Source organism: Fusarium subglutinans (assembly GCF_013396075.1).
Source record: "Fusarium subglutinans strain NRRL 66333 chromosome Unknown NRRL66333_c0000023, whole genome shotgun sequence".
In the NCBI taxonomy this organism is placed as follows: Eukaryota; Fungi; Ascomycota; class Sordariomycetes; order Hypocreales; family Nectriaceae; genus Fusarium; species Fusarium subglutinans.
In genome coordinates, this window is record NW_023502086.1 from 182,067 (window position 1) to 209,938 (window position 27,872).

Consider the following 27,872-nt stretch of genomic DNA (forward strand, 5'->3'; position numbering starts at 1 on the left):
CAAGCAACCCCGTAAGGATCTAACCGACCCCAGATCCTGCCCCTAGCATGACGTGTTGGTACAACGGCATCGATCTCGAATCTCAAGCACCTTTTGCCGGGGGTGAGAATGCCTGTCGCTCTCGTGTTCGCTCAGCTAATGTTTCCTTCATATGGGGATAATAACGGAAACAAGTTAAAGTACACAGAACTCTCCGCAAAAAATCGTTGACTTAGATTTGATGAAAGTTGCATAGCTCACAGAATTTACTATCATTGTGCAAACTTTTGTGATATACGAGTCACTGTGAAAAAGTAAAGATTTGACAAACTGAAGTATGACTATTAAGTGTATTTTAAAAAGTTACGCTGACGCTATTGAAGATGATCAATCTTTTAAGTTGACAGATGCAGAAAACTCCCATCCAACGCCGCTGTATGCGTTCTCTATCAGACTCTTCCATTCATGCAAATGATTACGAAGCAGTGTTGGGGGTGTCGTATCCAGAATCAGAAGTTCCCTTGGACTTGCTTGCTTCCTCCTCTGGAACCTCCAGTTTCTTCTTTTCCTTCTCCTCGGCTTCCTTAGGCGTATCTTGAGATTTCTCCGTGTCCTTCTCGTCCTTCTTTTCATTCTTCTTCTCGTTGGTGCGGGCTTCAGTCTCGGAGTCGGTATCAGAATCAGAAGAGTCGGAACCAGAGCTCTCGCCGTTACTCTTTCGCTTGGCCTTAGCCTTGGCCTTCTTCGCCTTTGCTCGTTCCTCCTTGCGCTTCTTCTTGGCTTCCGCCTTGCGGGCCTCCTGCTCCTCCTTGCGTCGCTTCTCCGCATCCTCGATTTCCTTTTGCTTCTTCTCCTTGCGAGTTTCAACCACCCACTCATCAACAGCGTCAATGGCGGCCTCAGGGTTGCGCTTGTGCTTGAGAAGCAATCCTTGGATTTCGGCAGGGCTGAATTCGAGCTCGGGCATCTTGGTAGCGAACTTATCGGCAAGAGTATTAACTCGCTCCATGGTCTCCTGGCGGGTCTTTTCAGCCAATGCAGCCTGCTTCAGAGCCTCCTCGGGTTCCAGGATTTCCACATCCTTTGCAGGAGCACCCTCTCCCTCATATGGGGCGTAGATGGCACGGAAGATAGAGGCACTCATATCAACGTCGGCACGACCGAATTCAACAATCATATCGACACGGCCAGGACGGATAAGAGCCTTGTCCAGCTTCTCAAGATGATTGGTAGTCATGATCAGGACGCGTCCTTCTTGGGAGGCAACACCATCGAGGATATTGAGGAGTCCCGATAGTGAAAGTCGACCTGGGAGCGCAGGTGCTGTAGTAGGGGGGAGACCAGGCTTGGCAGGTGCGGTGGTGACGGGAGCAACTGTCTCCTCTGTGTTTTCACCCTTTGTATCCTCGCGAGTGTGAGTGAGACCAGCAGTGTCAATATCCTCCAGAAGTACCACGCAACGGCGAGGGAGCTCGGCAAAGAGGGTTGCGAGGTTCTCTTCACTAGCCATGGTAGAGCTCAAACTGACCATGTAAATCCGCATGCGAAAGAAACCAGCCAAGGCCAGACTCAGCGAACTCTTTCCGGTTCCAGGGGGGCCGTAAAGAAGATAGCCACGGCGGTAAGGGATACCGCGGTTGGAGTACCAGCGGCGGGTGTTGGGGTCAAGATAGTCGGTGACGTCTGCAATCACATCTTGCTTGACCTTTTCGTTGAGGATAACCGTGGAAATGGGGCGGCTAGCTCGACTCATGCATCGTTGCCATGTAGGATCGCCGCCATTTTGACCAAGTGAACCACGGTAAATGATGGTCTTCTTCTCGTCCTTCTTCAGATACTGTTCACGAGCGTCGACGAGGAGCTCCTTGATGATACGGGGGTTGCGTCCGAAGCAAGAGATGGACAGCTCCTCTCGCTCGCTCGAGGTGAGGAACCCAGAGCGCTCACGGTTCTCATGGCGCTCAAAGAGAAGGACATGGCCCTTGTACCAGAAGAAGTGTGAACCGACCGAAGGGGTATACTGGAGAGGCTTCTTTGTTGAGCCAGAATCTTCCTCTTCGTTGTCGTCGTCATCCCATCGAAACAAGAACCAACTCCTAGAGTTGATGTTTGTGTTGACCATGAAACGTCGGGAACCTTGGGCAAATCGTTGGTTTGCCACCCAGGCCATCACTATGTTGTAGATCTCATCATCGGTGCGAATACGTACAGCAGACATGAGATGCTGACCGATAATGCTCCATGAATACTCAGTGATATAGTTCCAGGCAAACATGATACCGGAGATAACCAGGAGGAGGGGGATGTAGAGGTTAAGGTCGAGACCGAGATAGGCATGGACGATACTTGAAAAGGTGGAAAATCCAGGGAAGAGAAAGTCCAAGATGGCAAACTGTGAAGGAGGCGCATTTGGGAGACCAGCGGCCTCGCCAGTTGTGTTGAGGGTCTCCATACTTTGGGCGTGGGAGATGGTCTGCAAGAACGCAAATGGTCCTATCATGCTAACGTGCGTCGGAGAATGTTGTATGTAAAGAGTGTATGACAAGAACACAGAGAGCAGGAAATCTTTGGACCTGAAGTAAGGATGTCAGGAATACCTAATCAAAGGGCGTCCTCAGCTGATCCTAAACTTACACAAGTCTTGTTGTTGCCGAGGGAGGTCTCTCCTTGCAGAGAAGGAAAGGTAGTTGAGGCCTGTGATGAATATGGCTATGATAGATGATGGAGGCGAGTTGTGAGAGAGGAAAAGTTGAAGTGAGGGAGGCGACGAAAGGTTTTATAAGTGTCAAGTTTGTATGCACGAAACGTGATACTGGTGCGTAAGGTAGGTACTAGAAAAAGAGGCATCCACACCCTCCTCATACGTAGGAGGTAAAGGCGCGCCATCAGCCTTACAGCTCACGAATTGAGCCACTTGAGTCACAGCCCGCGTAAACCAACTAGGATCAATTCTCCACGCCGTGACACAAGTGGAAAAGTGGTTTTGCGTGTGGGGTAGAGATTGGCGTTTCCTATTAGACAAGATAATGATTGCCGCTTGAAAAAAAACTAGGCATCACAGCATCATCGTTAGGCAGCAGATCCGTTTTTTGCTCCATGAAACTTTTGGGGTCAATGATACAGTTTCTAAAGACTCTTTGGCACAGGGAAACGGTACCAATTACTCTTTGAATTATCTTTTCTCTCCTAAATTGGTCTAAACATGCCATTGCTGTCATTGCCAACTTTAGAGAGTTATGCATCCGTCCAACGGTTAACCACAGCCATCAATACCTACCTACATATTCTTTGTTGACTTCAAAGATCTTTGATAAGGCAATTAGGGGCTGACCCGCTGACCCTCTTGTGCTCGGCTGCCTCTTTTCTGTGAGCAAAGCGAGTCAAGACATTGGATTGGTTCAGGCTGCATATACAGTACGACACTTACAGGATGACTGCATTTTCCAACGCATTATACATACATACAGCCAAAGCAGGGATAACTAATCAGGGTGTTTCTTTCGTGCCTCAAGACTACTGTCGTCATATTCAATCTAGACCTTTTCTCCCCCTTTGTCTATCTATCTAGGTATCTATCTGGTTGACTTACACCTCACTCTTAGCACAAGCCTCCCGGCGGAGCATCACCCGGGAAGAGTCACGGCGGCGTCGAGATCCAATCGGGCGCTAGACCGTATCTGTTCCACCGGGAGGCTGTGTTTCAACCATTTCCCGGCAAGCGAACACCCGCTGATGAATATCATTGGCTGATACGTAAGACCAAAGGGTCTTGTTGACAGGGGGGTTAGGAACATTTGATGCATTGCAGACTTGGGAGCATCGCTCAAACCCGAAGGCGGGTGGGGGGGACCAAGAAAAATGAAATGGGCAAACACCAAGGCTTTCTTTCTTCTTGCTGCCGCAAACGTTACGTATAGTAGTTTGTGCATGAGAGGGAGCACACGACACTTCTTGAGTCGTTAGGGGCATGTGAATGGTCGAGACTCTCTATCCCTACGTCATTTTGTCCTTTAGTTACCCGGTAGCAATCATCGAAAGGTCTAGACCCTCAGTTTTCAAGGTGGACATTAACAATTCTGGTTTCGTTCCTTGTTATACAGCTCGATGACTGAATTGCTACACCTGTGTGGCATTCGATATAGGTAGTAATTTGTGACGTAGCAAATAATCCGAAGTAATGGTTGTACCATGCTTACTTAAATATAACATTCGAACATAAAACATATAGCATCAACTCGTATTATCAAACTATGTACATTTATAATCGCACCACCAACCCTGCAGCTTGAAGTGCAAGAGGTCAATACGATGTCCTAACGGCTATGCCAGGAAGAAGCAAAGAACAGCAAGCGACATTTCGTTAAATTAATGCATGTAAGCAATCATGATTTCATTCATAACCCTTCAGTTGTCTCATAACTGATTTCCATAACGCCATGTTCGCCATCCCAAGTTTGTTAGCAATACATATCCAAATACAATCATCAACGTGAATAGAAAGCATAGCACTGATCAATAGGTTCTGCTCCTTAACCCAGTCTCAAGACTATTATTAATCTTCCTCAGAACTCCAACCGTCTGATTCTGAGGAGGGACCTCCTCTACCGCCTGGGTGGTTCTGCCCAGTCAAGTCGATGAAGGGAGCTCCGCCGGGCATTCCACCGGGCATCTGGGGATGCATGGGAGGTGGTGGAGGCATGTGAGGAGGAGGGCCAGGATACCCACCCATCATCGGGGCAGGGGGATGACCACCACCGAAATTGGGATCATAGCCTTCATCATAGATACCATCGCCGTAGCCGGCATCATAACCTGGGCCTCCATCATAGCCTCCGTCCATGGGTGGGGCCATCGGAGGCGGAGGTGGATGTTGTGGTGGGGGACCGCCGTTCATGTTCATCGGCTGAACCACCGGCCGAGGAACGGCTCCGTCAAAGTGCTTACGGGAGCCACCTCCGCTCTTGTGGCCCCGTCCACTTCGCTTACTAGATCCACTGCTGGTGCTACCCCTACTGCTACCACTGTAATAGTAGCTGTTGGGATGAACAACCCAGTAGAGCTGTGTGTCGGACTGATCCCAGTTGGAGAACGTCGAGCCACTGGAACTGACTGAACGGTCATCCCGGTAGTCTCTTGTTCTCTTCTTGACAGCTGTAGCTCCGGGTGGTGCTCCAGCTACCCACGAGAGAAAGCGGAGAGCCTTGGGCTGTTTCTTGGGTATTCGGGTATAAGTAGTCGTCCATGCCGATGAGCGGCTGTCATCTGAGTAGACGGATGAACGTGACATGGTGGATTATTAGAGATGGCAATTACTTGGAGAATGAGGCGGGTGGCGATGAGCTTGTGAAGTCTGAATGTGTAGATGGTGTGCAGTTCACGAACCAAAGCAGTGAGCTGAGGCTGGTGCTGTGCTGAAGGCAAGGTGATGCTTGCCAAGCGTGGTAGAATGGGCAATAGAAAGAAGGGGTTCCTTGTTCAAGAGAGAAGAGATCGACATGAAGAGCTAAAGAAGAAAGGACGAGGCAAACGAGAGACGGACATGGGAGCATGATATAGACGGGAACTAAACACACGGACTAGGCGAGGTCTACACAACATCTACGTACTCGGAATTGATCATTGCACAAAAGCAATCGTCAGGATCGGCTGCCTCGTCAAGGCATCTCATATTCTGCGGGCGACGAGAAAAGAGGCTATTGTCTCCTATGGTTGTTGCACATTGCACAACAGGACAGGCTGTGGTAGCGGCAGAAGCAAAGAACGACAGGGGGAGTTTGGAGTCAGCAAGTGAGTGGGTGTCGAGAACGTCCGTCGTGCAGCGTCTTCTGTGCGAGCGGGCTCACACGATACGACTCTCCAGGTGATGTGCAGGACGGTACGGTACCGGTACGCTGCAAGTGACGGGCCGCCAGTGATTTTTGGCTGACGGCGGGAGGGAACAGACGTTCCTTGAGGCTCTCGGGCGAGCAGCCAAGGGGTCATGGACGCTGTGCAAGCTGGACGATCGTGCGCCACGTTCGCCCTGCTTTGGAGAGGGGTAAGGTGATAGATGATCTAGCACAGAGATGAGGGTGTAAGAGATGCAAATCTCGTGGGCGAGTAGTTTAATGTGAAGCGAACACACTGCACGTTGTAGTGGTTCGCCAGTAGTTGTCAAGTTGGACTAATCAGTATCAAGTAGACGATGAGATATCAAGTTCAACATGGGATTGACAGCTCGGGTTGATCAACTCAATTGGCCATGGAACACGAACAGGCACAGCCCATGGAACTGAGTTGGCGGAGAGTCCAAATTCCTTGAAACTTGGCTGACACAAGACCCGTTCGACAGCATAATCCACGAACGAATATCATAAAAATCAGGACACTTTAACTAAACACAACAGGCTGCGGAGCCATGCGAACGCTCGAGGGCAGTGGATAACTGACGCCTAGACGTCATACAGCTGCATGCATTTCGCTGTGGCTGCCTTTTCCTCTTTTCTCACTGCCTCTTATCTGGAGCGAAGCAAGTTAAACGAGGCTGCAGTGCGGTGGTCTGCTCTACGCGGTGCGTTTTCAAGCGGTGATGTTGAGCCCCAACGATTGGCTGCTGGAGCATGCAAGCTGCCGCCGTAACAGGGTTGACTGGTTGGTTATGCGTGAGAGGGGGGTTGTGCTGTGACATGATGGGATTGGAAGAGGTTTTATGCAGTTGCGAGGTGAGCAAGAATGTGACGGGGTTGAAAAATAACCGCCTTTGGAAAGGGTAGAGTTGCTCTTTGGAGTCAAGAGGCTTGTGGAAGTGCAGAAACGAAACGAAATATGAATTATGAGGCTGACGATCCAGGGATAAAGGGTCGAGAGTTGCATACTGCGAGTGCCTTTCTGAGCTTTTTTGATAAACTATTCTAGGACTTTATAGGCTGCCAGACGTGAACATTTGATTGTAGGGTAACATGTAGTCGATGGCCTGATAACAGAGATTGTGTATTCGATACTCTGGTGGCATAGTACTGTACAGAATGTCTGACAATCTACCTAGCATACCTGGTACCATCACCATTTCACACAGATCACCACTTTGAAGGATCAATCTTGTCAACCGTGTGATCTGTGGACTATGCGAGTGCTCAACTCTTGTCTAATGACATTCGTGTTGAACATGTGGTTAAGACACCAGGCAACCCGAGAGTTGGGTTAAGTATCATGGTTGGTTCATTTGTCAACCGGCAGTTGGAAACTACTGTACCCCAGAAATGACATGAGTGGGCTAGAAAAAACAAGGCGAGCATTTTCAACGCTTCATTTTCAACCGGTGTGGCAGATATAAGAGAGAGATCTCACCTACCTGTGCAAAGATCAATGAGAACCATCTGTCCGACACCATCTTCTCAGTGACAACGCATACATCGAAATCGTCCAACTTTGTCTGCATCTTGAGAGACGCGAGATAAAGACTCTGGTTGGATAAGGCACTCTTCCAAGAATAAGTGCGCCGTTGAGCATGCTCCGAGTCGTGTTGCACGTTTCCGAAGCATACAGAAGACTACATGAACCTGAGAGACAGTCAAAGCTCAACACAGGTGAGATGAGGGATAGCCCACGTGCAAGCCATCAGGGATACAGGGAGAGAGCCGACTAGCCGACCATTGGATGCTATTCAGAACGAAGTGGGAAATTAGCATCGACAACGCCCTCGCTCTGTGCAAATCGACAAATGACAATTCTACAATTCTAGAAGACGAGTTGGAAAAAACTTGGATATTATGTGGATCTATTATGAAGATGGGGTTTTCGCTTGGGTGAGCAAATATTTAGATCATCTTTGGTGAGATCAGCGGAGACCAGGAATGACAGACACTGACGGACTGAGACCTGGGAATCAGGAGAGAGCATCGTTGCCGGTTCGGCCGGGATCGCCCATTTCGTGCAGTGCGATATGAGGAATGTGACGGAAGTAAGGAAGCGCCTGAAATTGAGTGCTGACAAGCCATGCAGTGAAACAGAGAATGGGAGTCAGTTCATGACTTGCTTTCACCTGATCTTGTTCCAACGATGATCAGACTGCCCATCTTGAATAGTTCATGGTATAGACCTTGAACTCATCACGGCAGTTTGAACTCGGCTGTAAACAAAAGGTACCATTCGCACAAGGATCGAACTGGAACCGATAATGGAAGGCCAATGCCACGGAGTGTGCTACCGATGCTGCACAACCCCTAGTCAGGTTTGGTTGCCAAGCGGGAGAAGAGCCGACGGTCCAAGGCAATGGATGGATGACTGAAAGACATGGAATCATTGCCGAGACTTCCAATGATGAAGATGATGGCAACGACTAGTTATATCCATACTATCTATCTATGGTATACGTTAGCTCTGCATCATGATGTGTCGAGGGAATGGATAACTGACGGACTGACTGTAAATACGAGGATCCACCACGGAAACACCAATATCAACACCCAACTATGCATATCCGTACACAAACCCTCAAAAATAGAGTCTTGCGAGTACTGTTCTGTAGCCAAGTTCCGATGACCAATGACGCAGGAATGAAACCTCTCCATTAGTGATCCATCCACAAAGACAAGCCCAGTGCTGCTCGCTGAAACCGCTCCAAGCTGCTTCACTGGCTGTTGCTCGAAACGGGGTCCTCGGTCCACCAATCGCATGATCCATGGCCCCTAGCCCAGGTCCGTCGTTCCAAACCTGGCCCCAGGTACATATGTGCACTGCCAACCGACCCAGGGGGGATTTGTGGTTTTTCTGATGATGGGGGAGAGAGGGGACACACATTGGGGAACACGGAGGGTTCAATTGCAGACAAGAGAGTTAATCTTTTGCAGATCATGACTGCTTGGTGGGATTAAGAATGTGCTGAGTGTCGCACAACCGTCTTCTTCCTCGTGCATGCCTCTTCTTTGTCTCTTGAGTTAGGCCTTTAATAAGCTTTCTCGCGCCCTGAACTCTTCAGGTACCTTAGTTAACTCAACTCAGGTCCAAGGAAAACAAAAAACCTACGCTGAATTGCTAGCTCAGGCTGTTCTAGACCATCTTGAGCCTAGCCCAGACTCCCTAGAGGCCTTCCCCTTTCCAGACCAGTCCTGACTGGCTTAGGATGGGGCGTTGGGTCCACCGAAGCCCGCTGGGAAAGTCGGGACCCTCTCTTGGTATGGCGCCTGCTTGTCTCCTGTTGGTCTGTTCTCCCAGTCTCCCTCCTTCTGTTTCTGTTGTGTAGCCACTCCCAGTCGCTCCCTCGCTCCTCTTCGAAACCCGCTTTCTCTTTCTTGGCTTTTTGCAGTTCTGTCAATCCCCATCGATCCATCCATCTCATCCCAACCACGACTTAACAAATCATCATCATCATCAATCGAATTGAATCGGTTTCAATCTCTCGAATCACTCTCGCTCATCCGACTATCGACCCGACTCGAGTCGTCGAATTTCCCGTTTCGAACTCAATATTCGCTCGCTACAAACTGTCTCCTTATCTGACTTTGTCTCCCGAAATCGACTCCCTTCGCCATTGGCTTGCCGACCGCTCCCCTTCGAATCCCGACCGTTCATCGCCTCTTTGATTCTCGACGTCGACTTCAACCTCTCGAAATTAAACGACTTGTAGGGCACGCCCTTGCCGGCGTCTTTGGCTTGAAGCCCTAGCCTCCCTCTCCACCACGCCATGGATCCCAGCAACGGCAAGGACTTTAGCAACTCGCGTCGCTCATCGACTCGGCGCTCGCGTTCGTTGAGGCTGTCCACGGTTAGTGGTGCCGACGATGACTATGACCTCAGTGCGATGATGGTAGCGGATGGCTTCCGACCCTCCGATAATGCCACCTCTTCCTCTTCCATAAACCCGACTTCAAACTCCAATACCCAACCCGAATCTTCATTATCATCAACCGAATCCTTTTCCCAACAGTCGGCATCTACAAAGTCATCACAGGCACCCCTTATCTCTGGATCAGCCGAAATCGCTCCTGCTATCCGCAATCGACCTTCTAGCATCTCAAAGCCTCACCGAAATCACGACTCCCTTGCTCTTCGAAACGACGGCACATCAACTGCTGACCGATCTCACATACGCAACAATCACAGCCTATCGTCAGATTCTCCGGTAATTCGTGCCGAAAGTCCATATACAGGCCCGTCTGGCCCCTCCCATCCGTATCAGATGTATCCTCAGCGAACAATGAGTGTGGCTACAACATCTACCACCGCCAACGCAGTCATACCAGAAGATCGCTCTTACGGAGGCACTCAAGCTCCAACTCATCCATATGCTCTTTATACACAAAACACCACCTCTGGCGAGAGCACCGCACCCTCTATTCCAGTGGGATTCAATGGCTTGGGGGGAAATTATCAGCGACAACTAGGACCGGATGGAGAAGAGGCAGGTGATTTGGTGGGCCCATTGGGCCATATGGAGGAACTGCCGCCCTACACCAGATACCCGGATAATGCGTATGTGCCTAAACCCGTAACACAAACACCTGTATCGCCAGTATCACCCGTGTCGGAACCACCATCCCCCACGAGGGAAATTCCAGGAGCTGGCGGAATTGGTATGGCAACTCGCGATCCTGAATTCTCATCAACGGATGATGACCTAGCTTTGCCGAGGACCCGCCCTTCAGTCAGAAGCCATGCCTCCGAGGCCAGCCATCACGACATCAACACTGCTGCCGCCGAAACTTCCGAGAAGCCTACTGTCAACAAATGGCAACGTCGGGCAAAGAAGAAGCTTTGGGGAATTGTGCCTTACTGGGCTATTTGCCTCCTGCTTGTTGGCTTGATTCTCATGGGCATTATCATGGGTGCTGTTATTGGCACTATGCTCACGAAAAACCATAACAACAACCCAGATGAACCCCCCGATCCAAATAAGTAAGTTTTACTATTGACCTTTGCTATCATGCTAACTCCTGTCCAGCAAATATTCCTACCAACCTCCGACCACGACAACATATGACCCTGAAATCATCACAGCCATACCGACTGACTTGCCCAAAATGGCAGTAGGGCGTTTTGCACTTCCTAATATTGATCCTAGCCCCCAGAACAGCAATGCCTGTTTCAACGACTCGCAACAGTCATCGGCCTGGTCCTGTGACATTGTCGTCCCTATGTGGTCAATTCAGATCGATAGTGGCACAAAACCCAAGTCCAAACCTTGCTATAATATGACTCTCAAAGCTATTCCTGATAAGGATACACCATTTCCGTGGGGTGCTCAACCTCCCAGCATTCCTCAGCCAACGCCTATGGTATTAGTTAACGACACGTTGGAACTTGCACGCGGTCCTGCTTGGTGGATGAGGACAAAGTACAACAAGACTGTCATCGTTTCCGAGAAGAAATTCGGCGCTGCCTTGAGCAAGCGCGGTTGGGACAGCGACGATGAATACGAAGACTACAACTCTTTCCATCGATTTAAGAATAAGGCTCCCCCGAACGCTAAGAAAGGGGATAAGCCTTGGATATGTACATGGCCAGACACTGTCATCGAGTTCTTTATTTACCCCGGTGAAAATTCTTCGACCTATCATCCCCCTTCTGCGTCAGCTACTGTTTCTGGAGGTGCCACTACCACATACAGCACTTATTCTGGCACACCCACGGCCGACTGGAGCTCTTGGAAACAACCTGTGCCCGTGTTCCCCCATGTTTACAAGATGGTTGAACGCCGATTTCTATGGGGTGAACAATCCGTGGCGACTTGCACTCAATACGAGATTGTTGGCGACGGAGATGTGGCTGTGCCGCTCGAAAAAGATGGCAGGAAGGTTGTAATGGTCATTGTGGAACAGGAGGATGTTGACGTTGACGACCTGGACCTTACATTCACAAAGCGCTCAGAACTTGAGACCAAGAAAGCGCTTCGGCAGTTACTAAAACGAACAAACCCGTCACTTACGGATTGTGGTTGCTCGTGGACGTCACTATAAAGAGTTGATCTCTTTGATATTGCCCTTATTTGGCATGGGCTCACTTATTTATACATGACGAGCCATACCATTTTATACCTTACACATTCTTCTTCGATATCATGGCGTTATACATACACGACTAAGGGGGCCATTACTGGATGACACGATTCTTCTATATTCGTCGTGTCTATACTGATTTTCTGTCATTACTCAAGATTGCATCATGCGAGAAGGAACGAGACTCATGTAACGGAGTGCATTTTGGGCCACAAATCGAAGGAAGGGAATATCTGGAGTTATGGGAGCGACTGACCGCTTACGAAAAGAAATGCCTATTGATTCATTTAAGTCCTTTGATTTGTGATTTTGTTTTACATTGGCTACAGGCGTCTTTTTTCACTGTCGATGGTACATAAACCCGCTGTTATCAGCCTGAAAATATGATTCTCAGTTGTACTTGAAATTATTGTCAATTCAACGCCTGTTGATTCAAACAGATTCGTACCCCATGATGACTTTCTCACAATGATGTGCATGAATAGCCATTATGTACCTGGACAAAGCGATACTCTTCTGCTCCAATGGACCTTAAAGGTCCGGCTTGATCACTTATCATTCCATTATCCTAGAACGTCGTTCGACTGAGATGTTCGGCGCAAGAACTAGGAAACGAGGCTGCGTCCCACAGCGAGTCGTTCATTGATCCGACCTCCCACCGTGACGTCAACTCGTCTTGACGTGGACTACTAAAATTCGCTGGAGAACGTTCGATAGTATCGTTATCTTGTAAACACAGCCTCGAGGCCGTGCGTCTGATTTTGTCAAGGTCTCGCGGGCGTCACTGAGCGTCTCTCGCAACAGCCCCCTCGCTTTCCGGGGTTTCCCGAATCTCATTGTCGATGATGTCTTTCCTTCCATCTCGGAAATCTCGCATTAACGACAAGAAGACTGAGTTCTTCCACTTCTCGCCATCCTCATGCTCGACTGACTCAAGAAGGCGCTCTGCAGCATCTGCAACTTCTGATTTTGTCTTTGTCGCCTCAACAGGCTCTGTGACCACAGGCTCCTCTGTCTCAAGAGAAAGACTGGCAATATCTGGTGTTGCGAGCTTGGTTGAGTTGGCCTCCAATGTCGGCTCAGTGGTTGTCTCTTGTTGCGAGGCTTCTGCTTCAGCCTGTGCTATTGCTGCGTCATTGAGTTCCAGCTCACGAGCCATCTGGTCCATCATGGCGTCAACCTCTTCCATCCTGCCACCGGCGTTGTTAGCCATCCACTTTGACATCTCATCATCAAACCCAGCCTCTTGAGTCGTCGCAGCACTGCCGTTCATGAAGGCACCGTTGGCCTGGCCATACATAGGAGCGAAAGCAGCGTTTGGTTGAACAAATGCGGCTTGGAAGTTCATCTGGGGAGCTGGCTGATGCATCTGAGGTGCGGGCTGGGCGAAGCCATTCTGAAGAGGTTGACGCTGCTGTGACTGATTTGCGAAGCGGTTGAAGTCTGCTGCCCAGTTGCTCACGTCCACGGAGGGAGAATGATGCCCTTGACGAAACTGTGGCGCTTGCGCAGCGTGAAAGGCTGGCGAGTGTCCTTGTTCAAGGACAGCGGCATGGGCTGCTAATCTTCCTGCTGCATGATGCTGAGGAATACCTGGAAGAGTTGATGGGCCATCCATGAACGCGCCAAAGCCATCTGCGCCTTGCATTTGTTGTGGCGTAGATCTGAAAGACTGATGATGTTCAGTTTATAAGTCTCTGGTGAATACGTGAGTGCTTACAGAATGACCCTGAGGGCCAGCGCGATCTATGAGTCTGTCTTGATGGTGGCTGACATCTCGGGCCTGGTGGTCAATAAGACGCTTGAAGGGTGTTCCTCCGCTACAAGAAGCGTCCGCCATGATTGAGTTTGAGTGAGATGTTGGATATATGGGTTGATGAAGATGCTGAGAGAGTGTACCTCGGCCTAGGTATGTGATGGATGGGTCTAGTGGCGCGTATATAGTGAGTGGTATATAGTAGGAATGTCTGACGTTGAAGCTCAAATAAAGATGCGAGGTTGAAGATGAATAATCCAAGAGCCGCTTTCCCCAGAAATCAAGTCCAAGTTTCCAATTCAAGACCGAGTCCCGATGGCTCGTGATTGCCCGCTCTCCCGCCCCGTCCACTCCGGGGAAGCCTCCATGCGCCGAGGCAACATTAAACTCGGTACGTACTGCGCCGTTCGGATACAAATGCGGCAAGTGGGGATGTTCATTCAACTCTAGGTAGGTAGGTCACGCTTATATCCACGTGATCTCTAGCTTGGCCAACTGTCACCACCGCCACGGTCTGGCGCGGGCCACCTCAGATAGCTCCAGGCCATGGGCGATATCGTGTCCTCTGATAGCCACCTTTTCTATATTCCATCCTTTTTTCTTGTTTCCTTTTGCGCTGTAACTTTGGTGTGAAATCTAGCAAGATGGTAAGTGATACGTGACTCATGAGATCCCCATCTTGTCCCATCTTTAGCGAGCAACACCCAAACCAAACTTGTTCTATTATAGCTAACCCACCCCTTTAGTCGGCGCAAGTTATCACCAACTCTGGTCATGAGGACATGATTGTACGTTCCCGCTCCCGATCGATGCAACTCGAAGCTATGCAACACATAGCCAAGCTCGACACGATATCTCCCTACGATTTCGAATCATACTGACAGCTACTCCTAGCATGATGCTGTCCTCGATTACTACGGGCGCAAGCTAGCTACCTGCTCTGGCGACAAGACGATCAAGATCTTTGAGATTGAGGGCGAAACCCAGCGCTTGATCGAGACTCTCAAGGGGTAGGCTTGACATTGCCCCCATACCTAAGGAGGGGAAGCTGACAGGGTCGACTTACAGACATGAGGGTGCTGTCTGGTGTGTCGCTTGGGCGCATCCCAAGTACGGCAACATCCTGGCATCGGCTGGCTACGATGGCAAGGTATTCATCTGGAAAGAGCAGGGCGGACAGAACAACGCATGGCAGCGAATTTACGATTTCAATCTACACAAGGCCTCGGTCAACGTCGTCTCATGGTCTCCCCATGAGGCTGGCTGTCTACTAGCATGCGCCTCCTCCGATGGCAACGTGAGCGTTCTCGAGTTCAAGGACAACAGCATCGACCACACCATCTTCCCCGCCCACGGTCTCGGCGTCAACTCCGTCTCCTGGGCCCCCGCCACTACCCCTGGAAGCATCGTCAGCAGCGCGCCTGGTCCTGGTGCTACCGGCAACCGACGATTCGTTTCTGGCGGCAGCGACAACGTCCTCAAGATCTGGGCTTTTGATGCTGCTTCTCAGACATACAAGCAAGAGCGTGAGCCCCTGACTGGACACACCGACTGGGTTCGTGATGTTGCCTGGTCCCCTACTGTCCTCCAAAAGTCCTACATCGCATCTGCTTCGCAGGACAAGACGGTCCGTATCTGGACATCCGACCCCTCAAACCCCACTCAGTGGGAGTCCAAGGTTCTCAACTTTGAGGCGGCTGTGTGGCGAGTTAGCTGGTCGCTCAGTGGCAATGTGCTGGCGGTAAGCGGACAGGACAACAAGGTGTCGTTGTGGAAGGAGAATCTCCGAGGCGAGTGGGAGTGTGTCAAGACAATTGAGGAATAGATGGAGGCAGAGTAAAGCGCGACGCAACTATGAGTACAAATAGGAGAGCCAGGCGTTCAAGGCAAACAAAAGGGTGATTATCTTGCTATGGCCTCTTGATCCTGATGTGGGACGCAATGTGATGAGCGCGAATGTAGCTGAACAACGAACGCTATGCGTGGGCTTGCGTTTATCACGAGGCTTGGACCAGGTTACTTTTCTGGCGGGATATTGTGATGGTTGAAGAGAGCCACCCTGGCTCAGTAATAGAACTGAGAATCTTTAGAAATGTTAAATTATCGATCCTTGGATATTCGCTTGCTATGGACATACGAACAGCTGTGCCCACGGCTCATAGGTAAACTGCTGTTCCAACTTGGGACGTTGATGTAAAAGCTGAATACCGTCAGGAGCAAGAAAACTTCAGATTTTAGCGAGAGGTGCCAAAATAAACCCAGTGAAAAGTGCCTTCAGCTTGAGCTAAATTACACATATAAATATTTCTATCTCTTAGGGTCAAGGTCCCAGGTTTTATTGCCTGCCCTACTTTATGCCCCTTTACGGAGTAGTGCTGTTGTCATATAGCACAAAAATCTCACGAGTTGAATCAGAGGAGAAGAACAGCCGATTCTTCTTGTCCAGGGCCAGGCTGACAGGGCGGAAACAGTCCTCCCCGCATCTCGCCATGTTATGGTTTGAAAGGATGTGTTTGACGGCAGTTCTACTTTTTATAGCGGCCAACGCAGGTTGTCCCTTTTTGAAGTCGATATATCCGACTTCATATCCCACCGGCTCAAAACGGTTCCCTGAGTAAGGTATGTCAGTCAACTGGCTCAGCAGGTAAGGCAAGGCGGGATGATAACTTACAGCTTCCATGGAAAGCCAGATATGCTCGTGTGCCGTCCGGGTGGAATTCAAGGCCTATAGGGGCGGACTGGGCTTGGAACACTTGGACGGGAGCAGTGTAATCCCTTACGCATTCCACATCAGTTCGACGAGAATGTTGAGAGCCCCGATCAGCAGCAAAGTGTTCGCCAATCCTCACGTTACTGCGGCGAGGGAACTTTTCTATGGACCACACACTATAGCAAAAAGGGTAGCCATAGTTGCTCCCGGTGCTCTTGCCAGAACCATTGAGAGTTCCGTGGAAGTTCAGCTCGTCGCCCGGGTTATCAACGCTGATATCTTTGCCATCCCGATGGAGGATCTCATAGGAGTTCTCAGTGCTGAATATTCCACCAGTACCGGGGTGTTCTGCTAGGCCCAGAGCGTTGCGCAGACCCCAGCCGAGGCGGGCACCATTATGATGGAAGTCATGGGGCTTCACGACGGGGCCGTCGGGGGCTTTGGATTCGAAAGCTGAGGTGTTGAAGACACGGATCTGAGCGTGGCCAGAGACAATCGCCTCGGCTTGCGGGTCGCCACCGAGGCCGCTCCCTCGGGAAACGATAAGCAACTCAGGGTGTTTTTGTGACATGAGAAGGGACCGCCATGTATGGCCGTCGTTAGCCATGTTTTCGACTACCAGCTGCTCTGAGCTTTGATTCAGCATGGGAATCTTGGGATCGTAAGAGTATGACCAGACGCTATTTGATGAGGAGGCATATATGGTGCGGCCATCCTTTGAAAGCGCGAGCCCGTGGTTTAGCTGTAAATTGATCAGTTGGTGGCCGTCAGTGTAAGAGACCGTGGATGAAAACGTACACTGCTCTTTTTGAGCAAAATCGTCTTCTTTTCCAGTCGGACACATCTTCCTCCTTTGTCACTATCGTCGAGCTTCAAGTGAATTATACCGGTTATAGAATCTAGAACGAGGAGAGCACCCTCAGTATCAAACAAGATGGTTCGAGGTTGTCTGAAGTCGTTGTGAACGACGGAATACTCCCAACCGGCAGCGGCATTAGGCTTAGAGCGCCTCGGCTTGAGTTGTTCGTAGCTGCATTGTTGGCCTGAAGCGAAAGAGGCGATCAAGGTTGAGATCAGGGTAATTACAGCGACGATGCGGAGGGAGGTCATCTTGAACGATGAGAGGATGACCATGACCATGACCATGGAGAGGGTATTTGGCCTGCACAAGAGGAGAGGGGAAACATATTTTTTATGTTCGTGGCTTGAGGCCACTTGCTCGTACAGTTGGAACTTAAGGTTCAAGGCAGAAGAAGTGCGATCTGATCTGCTCTGCTGAGATGTTGATGTTGATGTTATTCTGTTGTTTGACGTATTATATGATCGTATCTTTTATGGTGTTGGTTTCCTAAGGTAACAGCTCCGTATAAGAACGTCAACCTACTCCCCACATAACGCTACTAACCTACCTAGGTATTGCTTAGTCGACCGAAGCAGACCAAGCCTACCTAGTTGAGCCAATCTAGAGCCACTATCAAAGCAAGCCACAACAGGTAGCCATTAGCAATGGCCTTGCTCGTACATATTCAACATGATGATACACCTTTCAAGACTGGAATAATGATTGATATCGATACGTACAATTAACCTATCGGAATAGGTACAGCCAAGTTGGGTCACTTGATCTCAACCGAGATGGCCACAGACCTTTAGACTGAAACAAGACTAGATATGTCATCACAAAACCATTCTTGTTTCGATCATCATTGTCACGTTGGATGAGGTCTGAGTGTCACGCCCCTGTCCATAATATGCAGGAACAAAGTCTATCTCACTCCTATGTACTACAAGTACCGGAGCCACAACGCCATGTCCTCTTCATGGCCCAAATACGCAGCATACTCAATACTATATTACTTACGTGTATTGATGCCTGAGAGGAGACGCTTTGCTTCACCGATCTGCCACTTCACTTGAAGCAGAAGTTACTTTTTATGAGTTGGCCAGACACCATGGAAAGCCTCAAAAACAAAAAAAAAAAAACAAAAAAAAAAGCCCCTATTGATAAGTTGCCTCAGCTTAGCTCTGTGCTATAACACTAAGCTGGGAGACAGGTCACTTTCCCAACATTTGCCTAGTTAATACTGGCATGATAAGACCTTCGTATCAGATCCCAGAGAATTCGACGAGGTTTCAATTGCTACTCTATAACACCAGACTATTGACGGGGAAGTTTTACTGTACATAAACAGCAAGTTTTCAGGCCGCAATTTGGATAGAACTCTAGAGCCTGACTTGAGATCTCATGTTGATGGAAACCAATGAGACAGAATCCACATAAAAAAGCACAACTATCTCGTATCGAGCTTGACAACATAGACTAACATGAGTGATCAGACCCCTCGTTTAAGTTATATTGAGGGTTCACCGATGTTACTTACCGCTGATTTGTTCATGCGATCACGTGGCCTATCTCATCACCAACTCATCTGCCAATACCAATGCAATCACGACTTCAGGCCTTTGACTTTCATAAGTAACCCAACGTCACATAAAACTTGCACGTTTTCCTCCCACAGGGCCTCGCGATTACCCCGCTTCTACCGCGTTACAGGTGGTTGGCCTTCTTTCAGTCGTCATCAGAAGAGTGATGGCTGATTGAGGCGTGGCAAGCTGCAGCGTTGACGAAAGTTGTCTCGTCAGCTTTTGATAGAACCAGCTGAAGAGTAAGTAAGGCTTTTGAGCTGACACATATGCAGCTACAAGGCATTGGGCAGCTAACTATAACATTCTTGACTTGTTTGCCTGCTTTAGGGGCAATGGATGCTTAAATCATATGAGACTGACTTGTACACTGGAAAGAAACCAATAAATCGGTGAGTAAGTAGAGAAATAGAGGAATAAAAAAGGACTCTGCATAATGACATCGGGTGCCAAGATAGAGATGCACAATGCCGTTTCGAGGCGCTTAAAAGTGTGCATATATCGCGTGGTGTTGCAACAACCAACGACCACGTCGCTTGTGGTCCGCCTCACTTATAAGCAAGATGTGCAATGTGCAACGTGAGAAATAAGAAAAAGCAATTAAGAAGCCATCATATGCCGAAGTTCACGGTCGGAGGCTTGACCTAGTCAGGGTCGAGTCATGAACCAACAGAGTCGCAAAGGAAGAGGGTCAATAACATGTCAAATATGTATATTTCCAGCGTCAAATATCTATAGTAGAGCGTCTGTTCCAACTTGATCACTCAACCATGTTGCGCACCACCAACCTCAACCTCAATCTCCCCCTCCATCACTCTCTCAAGTCAGCCAGAACGACACGACACGATAGGAGGGGTTATTCCTGATTGACAAGGGGTGCATGTGCAGCCAGCCACATAGTTAACTAGTCCAAACGTCCCTATCGTTACACTCCACAGCCCAGCCCAGGCGAGGCCAGGCCACGCACAATATCGATCATATGCACCCATACTACATACATACATACTTACAGGTCGTAATGCTACAGGTCATTTTACGATAGAATCCAATCCATGTTGTCATATCTTGCTTGGGACTTGACTTGACTACCGATCTCTTTAATAGTCTGACCACCTCTTTGTTAGCAAGCGCTCTCTCTCTCTCTCTCTTCCGTTGTTCCAACATTCAAGCACAAGTCATGGCTATCATAAACTCGGTGACCGTTTTCCCCTCCTCACAGATTGTCTGGGGCATAGTCTTTCTATCCTTTTGCTATGTAGCTGCTGTTGTGGTTTACAGATTATACTTTCATCCCCTCGCCAAATATCCCGGCCCCTTTTGGGCACGTATCTCAGCAGTCCCTGCATACTACTATACCCTCAGACAGGATCGACATGTATGGTTCTGGCAACTGCAAGAGAAATACGGTGAGCATTACATGAATAACACAAGCTATTAGAACATCTCATTTTAACACGAATATCCCTATAGGTCCAACCTTTCGTATTACTCCCAATAGTGTCTTGATCAACACTCCCACAGGCCTCAAGACCATTTTCAAAAACAAGGCCAATGTCAAAAAGGCCGAATACTATAAGACATACCCACGCAATGTCCATGTCATGACAACATGGAACACCATCGACAAGACCATGCATGCTCGAAAGAGGCGAGTTATGAACCATGCCTTTTCTGACAAAGCACTACGCTCCTGCGAACCTTTCATCCATTCCAACATCGACCGGTGGATTGAGCTACTCGACCAAGAGATTGGAGAGAAGAGATGGTCTCCTTCTTTAAATATGGCTCGTTGGGCGGATCACCTCATCTTCGATACCCTCGGAGAGTTGTGTTTTGGTAAATCGTTTGGCATGAAGGAGCACGATAGCGAGTTACGACATATCCCAACACTCATGACTGACTTTATGTCGACAATCCACCCGGTAACTAAGACCCAAAACATCCAAGTGAATATTCCTCTTACTGATGTTGTATGTTAGATTGCCTACTCCCCCTTCGCTCCTCTCTGGGCATGGCTCAAGCCCCGAGGTTTGGATTTTCTTCTTTCTGCAGCAGCTCCTCCAGCATTTAGCAAGTGGCAGACTTTTGTCGAGCAATGCTTCACTGAGAGAGTCCAGGTCGAAAACAACATGCGTGGCTTGTGGGAGAAAGGCGATAGTCGAAAAGACTTCTTCCACTATCTCTTCCAGGCCGTGGATCCCGACACTGGAAAGGGATATAGCAAAGATGAGCTTTTTGGTGAGAGCGAGTCTCTTATTATAGCTGGCTCTGATACCTCTGCTATAAGTCTTGCCGCTTCTTTCTTTTACCTTTCTCGATACCCATATGTTCAACAAAAGCTGTCGGAGGAGATCAAGTCTACCTTTTCCAGTGCAGACGATATCAGAGCTGGTCCAGCTCTTTACTCCTGTCACTATCTCCGAGCTGTCATCGACGAGACGCTACGTATGAGCCCCCCTGTACCAGCTGATCTTTCACGAGAGGTCCAACAAGGTGGCATTCTCGTCGATGGGGAATATATCCCAGAGGGCATGAAAGTCAGCACCGCGTCCTACTGCATGCACCACAATCCCGATATCTATCCCGAACCATTCAAGTTTCGTCCCGAGCGTTGGATTGCTGACGAAAAGAATGAGTTTGGTGTTTCTCCCGAGAGTGTCTCTCTAGCTGAAAGTGCCTTTATGCCTTTCTCCGCAGGTCCTCGAGGATGCGTCGGGAAGAACCTGGCTTATCTCGAGATGAGTCTGGCTCTGGCCAAGATTGTTTACCACTTTGAGATCCGACGTGATTTCAGCAGCAATCTTGGAGGTGGTAGTCCCGACGCTATCGAAGGTCGCCGTACTGTTGATCAGTACCAATTGCGAGATATCTTTGTTGCTATCAGAGATGGACCTATGGTACAGCTTGCCAAGCGTTCATAGACGGATTTATTCCTCTTTAACGGGCTTGAGATGGCTCTTGACCACTACAACTCATCTTGACTTCACTTTTTCTGATTATCTAGGCTTCGACGACTGATACTGGATGTATCTTACGCTTCATGTACTACTATGGAAACAATTTGGCAATTCATAGAGTTTTTAGACTTTCAATAGGTGTAGCTTCAACGCTATAAAAGCATGTAATAATTTGAACTGTTCATTGATGTTGATTTTGATCCTACATGGTGCAGACAATGGAACAGAGATGACACCTGTAACTTTTCATCTGTAGCATCTTTAAGAAAAGTGCCGTTTCAGCTAGGAGTGAGCTTCCTCTGGATCATTACCTTGGTCCTGACTCAATCCCTCCATCGACAGGTTGTAAAAATATCTAGGATAGAGCGAGTGTCTTGCCGTTTCAAAGACATTATTACAACGTCAAGTGAGATCATCACCAAGTCAAGACACTTAAAGTTTGTTGAAGGTAATAACAGGCAAGCCTTTGCTTCCCAAGTCTTTTTCACTACGGAGTACATCTACATTATCGAGTCGTTGCTGAAGTCCCACGCGGCTTAAACATCTCTTCCTCTGAAGCATCATGCCTTGAGCATAGGCTTATTTGGTTTCAGAGCTGCCGTGAACATGAGGATCAAAAGATCTTTGTGGAGGCAAACGCTGCTCACACATGCACTGAAGCGTGACACACCGGGAAACAAACGGTCTTAGTGTAGTTGGATTAATCCTGTGCTGTATATCAAACATCAAGAGAAAACTATAGGAGGTCTACAAAGAACCCCAGATTCCATGCACCTTGACGCCCGCCCTTTGCGAATCTCAATGGACCAAAAACCTTCTCTTCCTTCCGCGTATGTGCTTTTGCTCTGCCCAGTTATATGGGACCAACCTCCACCAACACTCATCTCGAAGACGAAATAGTAAAAAAGAAGAAAAAAATGGAACAGGGGAATAAGATGACCTAATATGAGGGGGAATAGAGAAAACATGGGGGGAACGCGGGAGGAAACAAAGCTACACAAAGTGTGATAGACAAAAGAAATAGGTGACGGTTACACGGTCTTTGATCTCTAGGTAGGTAGAGGGGAGAAGTAGATCATGGTCTAGCGCAGGCCAATAACACTCATCTCGAGGGTCCATACTCTTCGGATCCAGACCTTGAGCTTGCCCTCGACACCTGCAACATTTTCAAGCTCGACACCCTCCCACCAGCATCGCCGAGCAGGTTTACGCCAGAAGAGCAGAAGCTTCTGGGCCATACCGACAGCATTAGTGCCCATCTCGTTACCCCGGATGTCGCTGCGTAGACGGGCAAGAGCCAGACTGCAGATGACGGCCTTGTTAGGCTCACCAGCTCGATGACCCCATCGATCATCATGATTGAAACCACTAGTACAAGTAAGCATGCATTGCCAGCTATCAACAACACACACAGGTAGAGAACTTACCCTGCCGTCAGCATCTCGATCAAGTGGGCCTCAGTAGTACCCGGCTCGTCGCTTCGCTTGAGACCCGAAAAGATGCCGTTCTGCTGCTGCAAAGCCTCTGCAGCTGCCCGTTTCACAGCAATCATATCAAGCGGGCCAATATCCGCTCGTGGAGGGATAGCATAGAAGTCGAGGTCCTCACGCAGCACAATGATACCGGCTCGCTTAGAGTCGTCACGCGAGGTACCGAGAGAAGGCGTATCCTCATCCTGAGACGCATTTGGTGAACCATCTGTGGGGATGGATTGTGCTACGTCCCTAAAGAAGTCAAGCATGTACTGAAGTGAAGCTGGGTCGTACTGGTTTCGTAAGCCACTGTTTGCAATCTTAGGGAGGACATTAGCTTACGTCGACTTGCACTGCATCGCCGTCTGCAAAGCCACCCATTTGGCCCTCAGGGAATAATCCATTGGGGAACAAAGATAGCAGCACAAACTCGGGCAAAGTAAGCAGCTCGTCCCTAGAGAGATAAAACCTTGTGCCCCTATCTGAGAATTAGTACACTGGCAGATAAACACCCGGTTGTCACGCTCACCTTAGGTCCATAGCAATCGTCTCATCGGCACCAACATCTCCAAGAGTGCTAACAGGCGGTCCACCCTGTTGCACCTGAGTAATAATACTCGCGGCTCCTCCTGCGGCAGCCATTAGGAAAGAGAATGTGGAAAGGGGACTATCGCCCTCTTCTGAATAAGCCGGAGGCGGTTCTGCGTCGTCGTCTTTGCGACTGGAATCTCCCTTGGTATCCCGAGGAAGCGCGCGCTTGGTCTCTGCGACTGGATCGCGGAATGCAGTAGTGCTCTGATCCGGGTCAAAGGGGAGAGCTTCTCTAGGCGAGGAAGATTCGTATGCTGGTGCAGCTGAGCCCGATGCCTCTGCTTCGCAAGGAGAATGAGCGACAAAAGCGACGAATTTGTGAGGACGCTCGTGAGCGTCGTGCGGCGGGGAGGTAAAGAGCGACGAGAAGGGGGGAGGACGAGAGGTTGAAGGTTCGGAGGCGGGATATTGCGGCGGAGGTGATTGATCGCGACTCAAAAGAATGTGTGATTCCGGTTCTTGAGCGGATTTGAGGTCGTCGGGGGTCGGTTCGCGATGATGACTTGATGTTGTTCGAGTGCTTGGCGGTCTTGATGAGTCTGGTGACGGCGTCTTCTTCTCCAAGGACACTGATGGTCCAATTCCAGCTTCCTGAAATTCAGACAGGATGGCGGCTTTCTTCTAAGAGAACACGAATTCGTACTAGACGAGACTGCCCCAAGTCGGCAAAAGGAGCAGCGGGAAAAGAGCAGTCGATTTAGGATGGATGGGTGTGATTGATTCCAAAGGTGGTTGGCAAGGTAAACAGTCTAGGGATGGAGTCGAAACATTAAAGGTTGGCGGAAATTAAGCAAAACAGCCGAATCAGGAGGGCTCTCGTTCTTTCTCGTATCGCAAGTCGCTGCCTCGTCGCGTTTCGAGGCTCTGTCTAAGGTATTGGATATCTGGCGATGTGATGTGATAGATGCGATGTGATGCGTGAGTGAGGTTCACATTGGTCCTAATGAAAGAACAACGGGCAGCGCGATTCCTCATTCGATGGCGGCTGCTCCCCTGAGGTGAGCCCCCCAAGCTTGAGTGACACTAAATTGGAGCCCCGCGATATAGTTAGAGTATCCAATCAAAGCTCTGTTTGCGATACTAACAGGGTCCTAGCCGCTCACCTAAGTGGAGCGGCGGCGCTAGAGGCGCTGGAGTTGTAAGCCTAATCTTGGCATTCATCTTTGAGATGAGTGGTGATAATCATCCATGAACGAGGGCAATATTTCTGATTTTTCCGCTATCAATGGGTTTTTTCCTTTTCGCAACACATTAGCCTAATGTCAGATTTCTCAACTCTAAGTGTTGTGTTTTGGGTTCAACGGGGACGTTGAAAGGATACGTAGTGGCTGAAACGACTCATTAACTGTCTGTCTTGTGACCAATGACTTGCAATTATAGATGGTATTATTTATTCGCTATCACTATCTCCAAATATTGCCCGAAGAACTTCATCATGTGCCGTTTTACCCTCAACTGCTTCATTCTTATGCGGATTAACGGCGGACTCGGGCTCAAGAGCTGGTGGTGCTGTGTTTGCAGGGACTCCTTCGATTGACTTGACATCGCCAGCCGGGAATGTTGAGTTCATCTTGACATCGTCCATGGGCCCTGAACCTCCATCACGGTTCGTCGTCCCGGGGTCAGGTTTTGCCTCAGCCTCCGCTTGAGAATGCGCGGGCGGCCTGACATTGAATCGCTTGCACAATAGCCTTGTTGGATAAAAGTCTCCAACTGTTCGAGTCATTTGCCCATACATGCCGATTTTGGCTGCCTCTTCTGCTGGATCTGCGATCTTTGGTTCGGGTTTCGACACCAGATCTGTCTCAGATACGTTTGCTGAGACGACTGTTGGTTTCTTCGCCGTGGTGAATCGAGATGCCATAAACCCTGTCATCGGTTTGAAGATCCTCGCACAATTGTGGAATTCCGACAATTCCCTGGCAAAGTCGTCAAACGCCATGCCCTTGGGTTTGAACGGGAGCGGTTGGCTGCCTGTTGCAAAATGCTCCAGATAAGTTCTATACCGCGCCTTTTTCTCTTCATTGTCTGCGTAGGGTCCAGAGGAGCCTCGAGAAATAGCTGCAATGGCTGTCTCACGATCCAGCTGGGGTGCTTCATCCCATACCTGTTGCTGTCTTTCCTCTTCTGTCATGGAGAATCCTTCTGGGACCTCTCCCAAACCCTGGGGAAGATTTTTGTTGCCGGAAGCTGCAGCAAGTCGGTCGCGTGCTGAGCTCGTGATATAATCAAAGACCGATTTTCCTGGTAGGCTCTTCTCTCCAAGAAGCGCCGCTCTAGACTTTGCATCATGGGTCGATGCTTTTGCAGCCTCTGCTGTTGACTTGTAATCTGGCTTGGCTTGGTCTATAGGGGATTTTGAGGACGCCCATCCTTCTGGAACCGGAGGCGGTGCGTATTCCAAAAAAAGATCGGATAAGTCTTCTGTAAGTTTGGCGATTACAAACCCATCGAGTGGTAATCGCCCATCATGACACCGTCCAAGACCAATACCAGCTCGAGCAGTTCGAGACACAAAGACAGGCGCATTTTTCAGAGCAGGGTTAATTGCTGCTGTTGCTTTCTTCGCCTTCTTTTTCTTCTTATCACCGCCCATGACACGATTGTATCTGATCTTTGGTCCCATTTCGTAAGGATCTTCCTCATCGGAGCCATTGTCATTCAAGATGCCCACTCCTATACCACCTCGGCCAGGCTTAGTCTTGGACTTTTGCGAGAGCAAAAAGGAATCCCGGAGACCATTATCGTGAGAATTGTCCTCGTCGTTGTCATCATCATCATCTGCTGCAGACGTGATAGGATTCAAACCCGACAACTTGGCTTCTCCGTCGTAGCCCAGTCCCTTTCGGTCGTTCTTGCGAACAAACTGAATCATTTTTGCATTATCAGGCGCAAATAAATGCGTTTCAGCAGGCTGAGAGCTTTTATCTCCTAGCTCAAGGCGGGCGCTTCTCCGAATCTTGGGACCAATGCCTTGTCCATCTTTCCATCCCATGCGCCGCAACAGTTTCAATCCCATGGTATCTCCTTCAGCCCTCAGGAGGCCCATCAAGCCTCCGGCATTGGGATCCTGGCCGGAGGAGCCAAGACCAGCAAATGCTTGAGAAGTCTGGACTTTCTGAGCTTCTGCCGCATCAGCAAGGTCCTCTTCATCCATGTAGTCTTCTGGTCGTTGTTGCGATTGGTTTTTGGCATCTTTGTGGCGGCTGTTTCTACTCGAAACGAAAGTCGACGGTGTCCATCCCTCCTTGGATCCGACAGTGTTGAAGTAACTACTAAAATCAGCGCAAAGTCCTGGAAAAGAGATCTGTGTACTAACCCTGCGCTCCATCCGCCGGTAAATGCGCCATGGAGGCGTTTTCGACCTCTCTCATCCCTCACCTCCTGCTTCCATACTGGAACGAAGGAGCCATCATCTCGAGCATCGGGATCATCGGGCAAAGGAGTGCCGAAAGTTGCAAAGGGTGCATGGAGATCGGCTTCGTACGTCGCACGGGAGCGTTTATATGACATGAGACTGAGATGTCGATGTGTCGCGTAGTTTCCTTAAAAGCATCGGACTAGCACTTGATGTCATAACATGTGGAGAGCGGGAATATCTTCAATGTTACTAGATAGTTTGCGATGAGGATAGAAGCTGAGTCGTCGCGAAGCTACAATTGGAGTCGCGACGTCAAATTGGGCTTATCGATAAGAAACAGAGTTGCGGCTTCTCCCATCCCATGCCTAAAATTTGGGGGCCCTGGCGTCAGTCAGGCTTCGTTCACCATTGACCGTTTTTAGATTTTGGCAGGGGGCTCTATCGAAAGTTGGAGAACTTCGGTCTAACTGAGATTCTTCAGCGTCGGGTATGCAAGTGCACGCGTGTGAAACGTTGCTGATCGAGGACCGTTCCATTTGTGGGAGGACACAATCAGAAGCGCAGCTTTGAAACAGTTTCCCAAAGCGGTTCAACTGTAAACGATTGTCATATTCATTCAGAGACGTCATAGCCCTGAAGTTATCCTAGAG

At 49.2% G+C, this 27,872-nt stretch overlaps 8 protein-coding genes across 8 annotated transcripts; 3 read left to right on the forward strand and 5 right to left on the reverse strand.

The window, feature by feature from the left end:
* Positions 1–454: 454 nt before the first annotated feature.
* On the reverse strand, positions 455–2,431 carry FSUBG_2584 (mitochondrial chaperone BCS1; the record flags this gene model as incomplete). The annotated part of the gene is made up of 1 exon (XM_036680372.1): positions 455–2,431. One exon carries the CDS (start codon positions 2,429–2,431, stop codon positions 455–457), a length of 1,977 nt encoding a protein of 658 aa, XP_036541853.1.
* Positions 2,432–4,531: 2,100 nt separating this feature from the next.
* Positions 4,532–5,266, reverse strand: FSUBG_2585 (uncharacterized protein; the record flags this gene model as incomplete). Its single annotated transcript, XM_036680373.1, has 1 exon — positions 4,532–5,266. The coding sequence occupies one exon, from the start codon at positions 5,264–5,266 to the stop codon at positions 4,532–4,534; it is 735 nt and encodes a 244-aa protein (XP_036541854.1).
* Positions 5,267–9,640: 4,374 nt separating this feature from the next.
* FSUBG_2586 (glucan 4-alpha-glucosidase) lies at positions 9,641–11,912 on the forward strand (the record flags this gene model as incomplete). Its single annotated transcript, XM_036680374.1, has 2 exons — positions 9,641–10,851; positions 10,898–11,912. 2 exons carry the CDS (start codon positions 9,641–9,643, stop codon positions 11,910–11,912), a joined length of 2,226 nt encoding a protein of 741 aa, XP_036541855.1.
* Positions 11,913–12,732: 820 nt separating this feature from the next.
* FSUBG_2587 (peroxin 20) lies at positions 12,733–13,791 on the reverse strand (the record flags this gene model as incomplete). Its single annotated transcript, XM_036680375.1, has 2 exons — positions 12,733–13,623; positions 13,672–13,791. 2 exons carry the CDS (start codon positions 13,789–13,791, stop codon positions 12,733–12,735), a joined length of 1,011 nt encoding a protein of 336 aa, XP_036541856.1.
* A 560-nt stretch (positions 13,792–14,351) lies between these two features.
* On the forward strand, positions 14,352–15,532 carry FSUBG_2588 (transport sec13; the record flags this gene model as incomplete). Its single annotated transcript, XM_036680376.1, has 4 exons — positions 14,352–14,354; positions 14,454–14,495; positions 14,602–14,717; positions 14,776–15,532. The coding sequence occupies 4 exons, from the start codon at positions 14,352–14,354 to the stop codon at positions 15,530–15,532; spliced, it is 918 nt and encodes a 305-aa protein (XP_036541857.1).
* Positions 15,533–16,069: 537 nt separating this feature from the next.
* FSUBG_2589 (L-sorbosone dehydrogenase) lies at positions 16,070–17,527 on the reverse strand (the record flags this gene model as incomplete). The annotated part of the gene is made up of 3 exons (XM_036680377.1): positions 16,070–16,317; positions 16,379–17,159; positions 17,216–17,527. The coding sequence occupies 3 exons, from the start codon at positions 17,525–17,527 to the stop codon at positions 16,070–16,072; spliced, it is 1,341 nt and encodes a 446-aa protein (XP_036541858.1).
* Positions 17,528–20,018: 2,491 nt separating this feature from the next.
* FSUBG_2590 (Isotrichodermin C-15 hydroxylase) lies at positions 20,019–21,762 on the forward strand (the record flags this gene model as incomplete). Its single annotated transcript, XM_036680379.1, has 3 exons — positions 20,019–20,247; positions 20,312–20,763; positions 20,821–21,762. 3 exons carry the CDS (start codon positions 20,019–20,021, stop codon positions 21,760–21,762), a joined length of 1,623 nt encoding a protein of 540 aa, XP_036541859.1.
* A 1,118-nt stretch (positions 21,763–22,880) lies between these two features.
* FSUBG_2591 (dipeptidyl-peptidase III) lies at positions 22,881–27,374 on the reverse strand (the record flags this gene model as incomplete). The annotated part of the gene is made up of 6 exons (XM_036680380.1): positions 22,881–23,166; positions 23,226–23,563; positions 23,613–23,748; positions 23,800–24,430; positions 25,311–27,133; positions 27,181–27,374. The coding sequence occupies 6 exons, from the start codon at positions 27,372–27,374 to the stop codon at positions 22,881–22,883; spliced, it is 3,408 nt and encodes a 1,135-aa protein (XP_036541860.1).
* Positions 27,375–27,872: the final 498 nt, after the last annotated feature.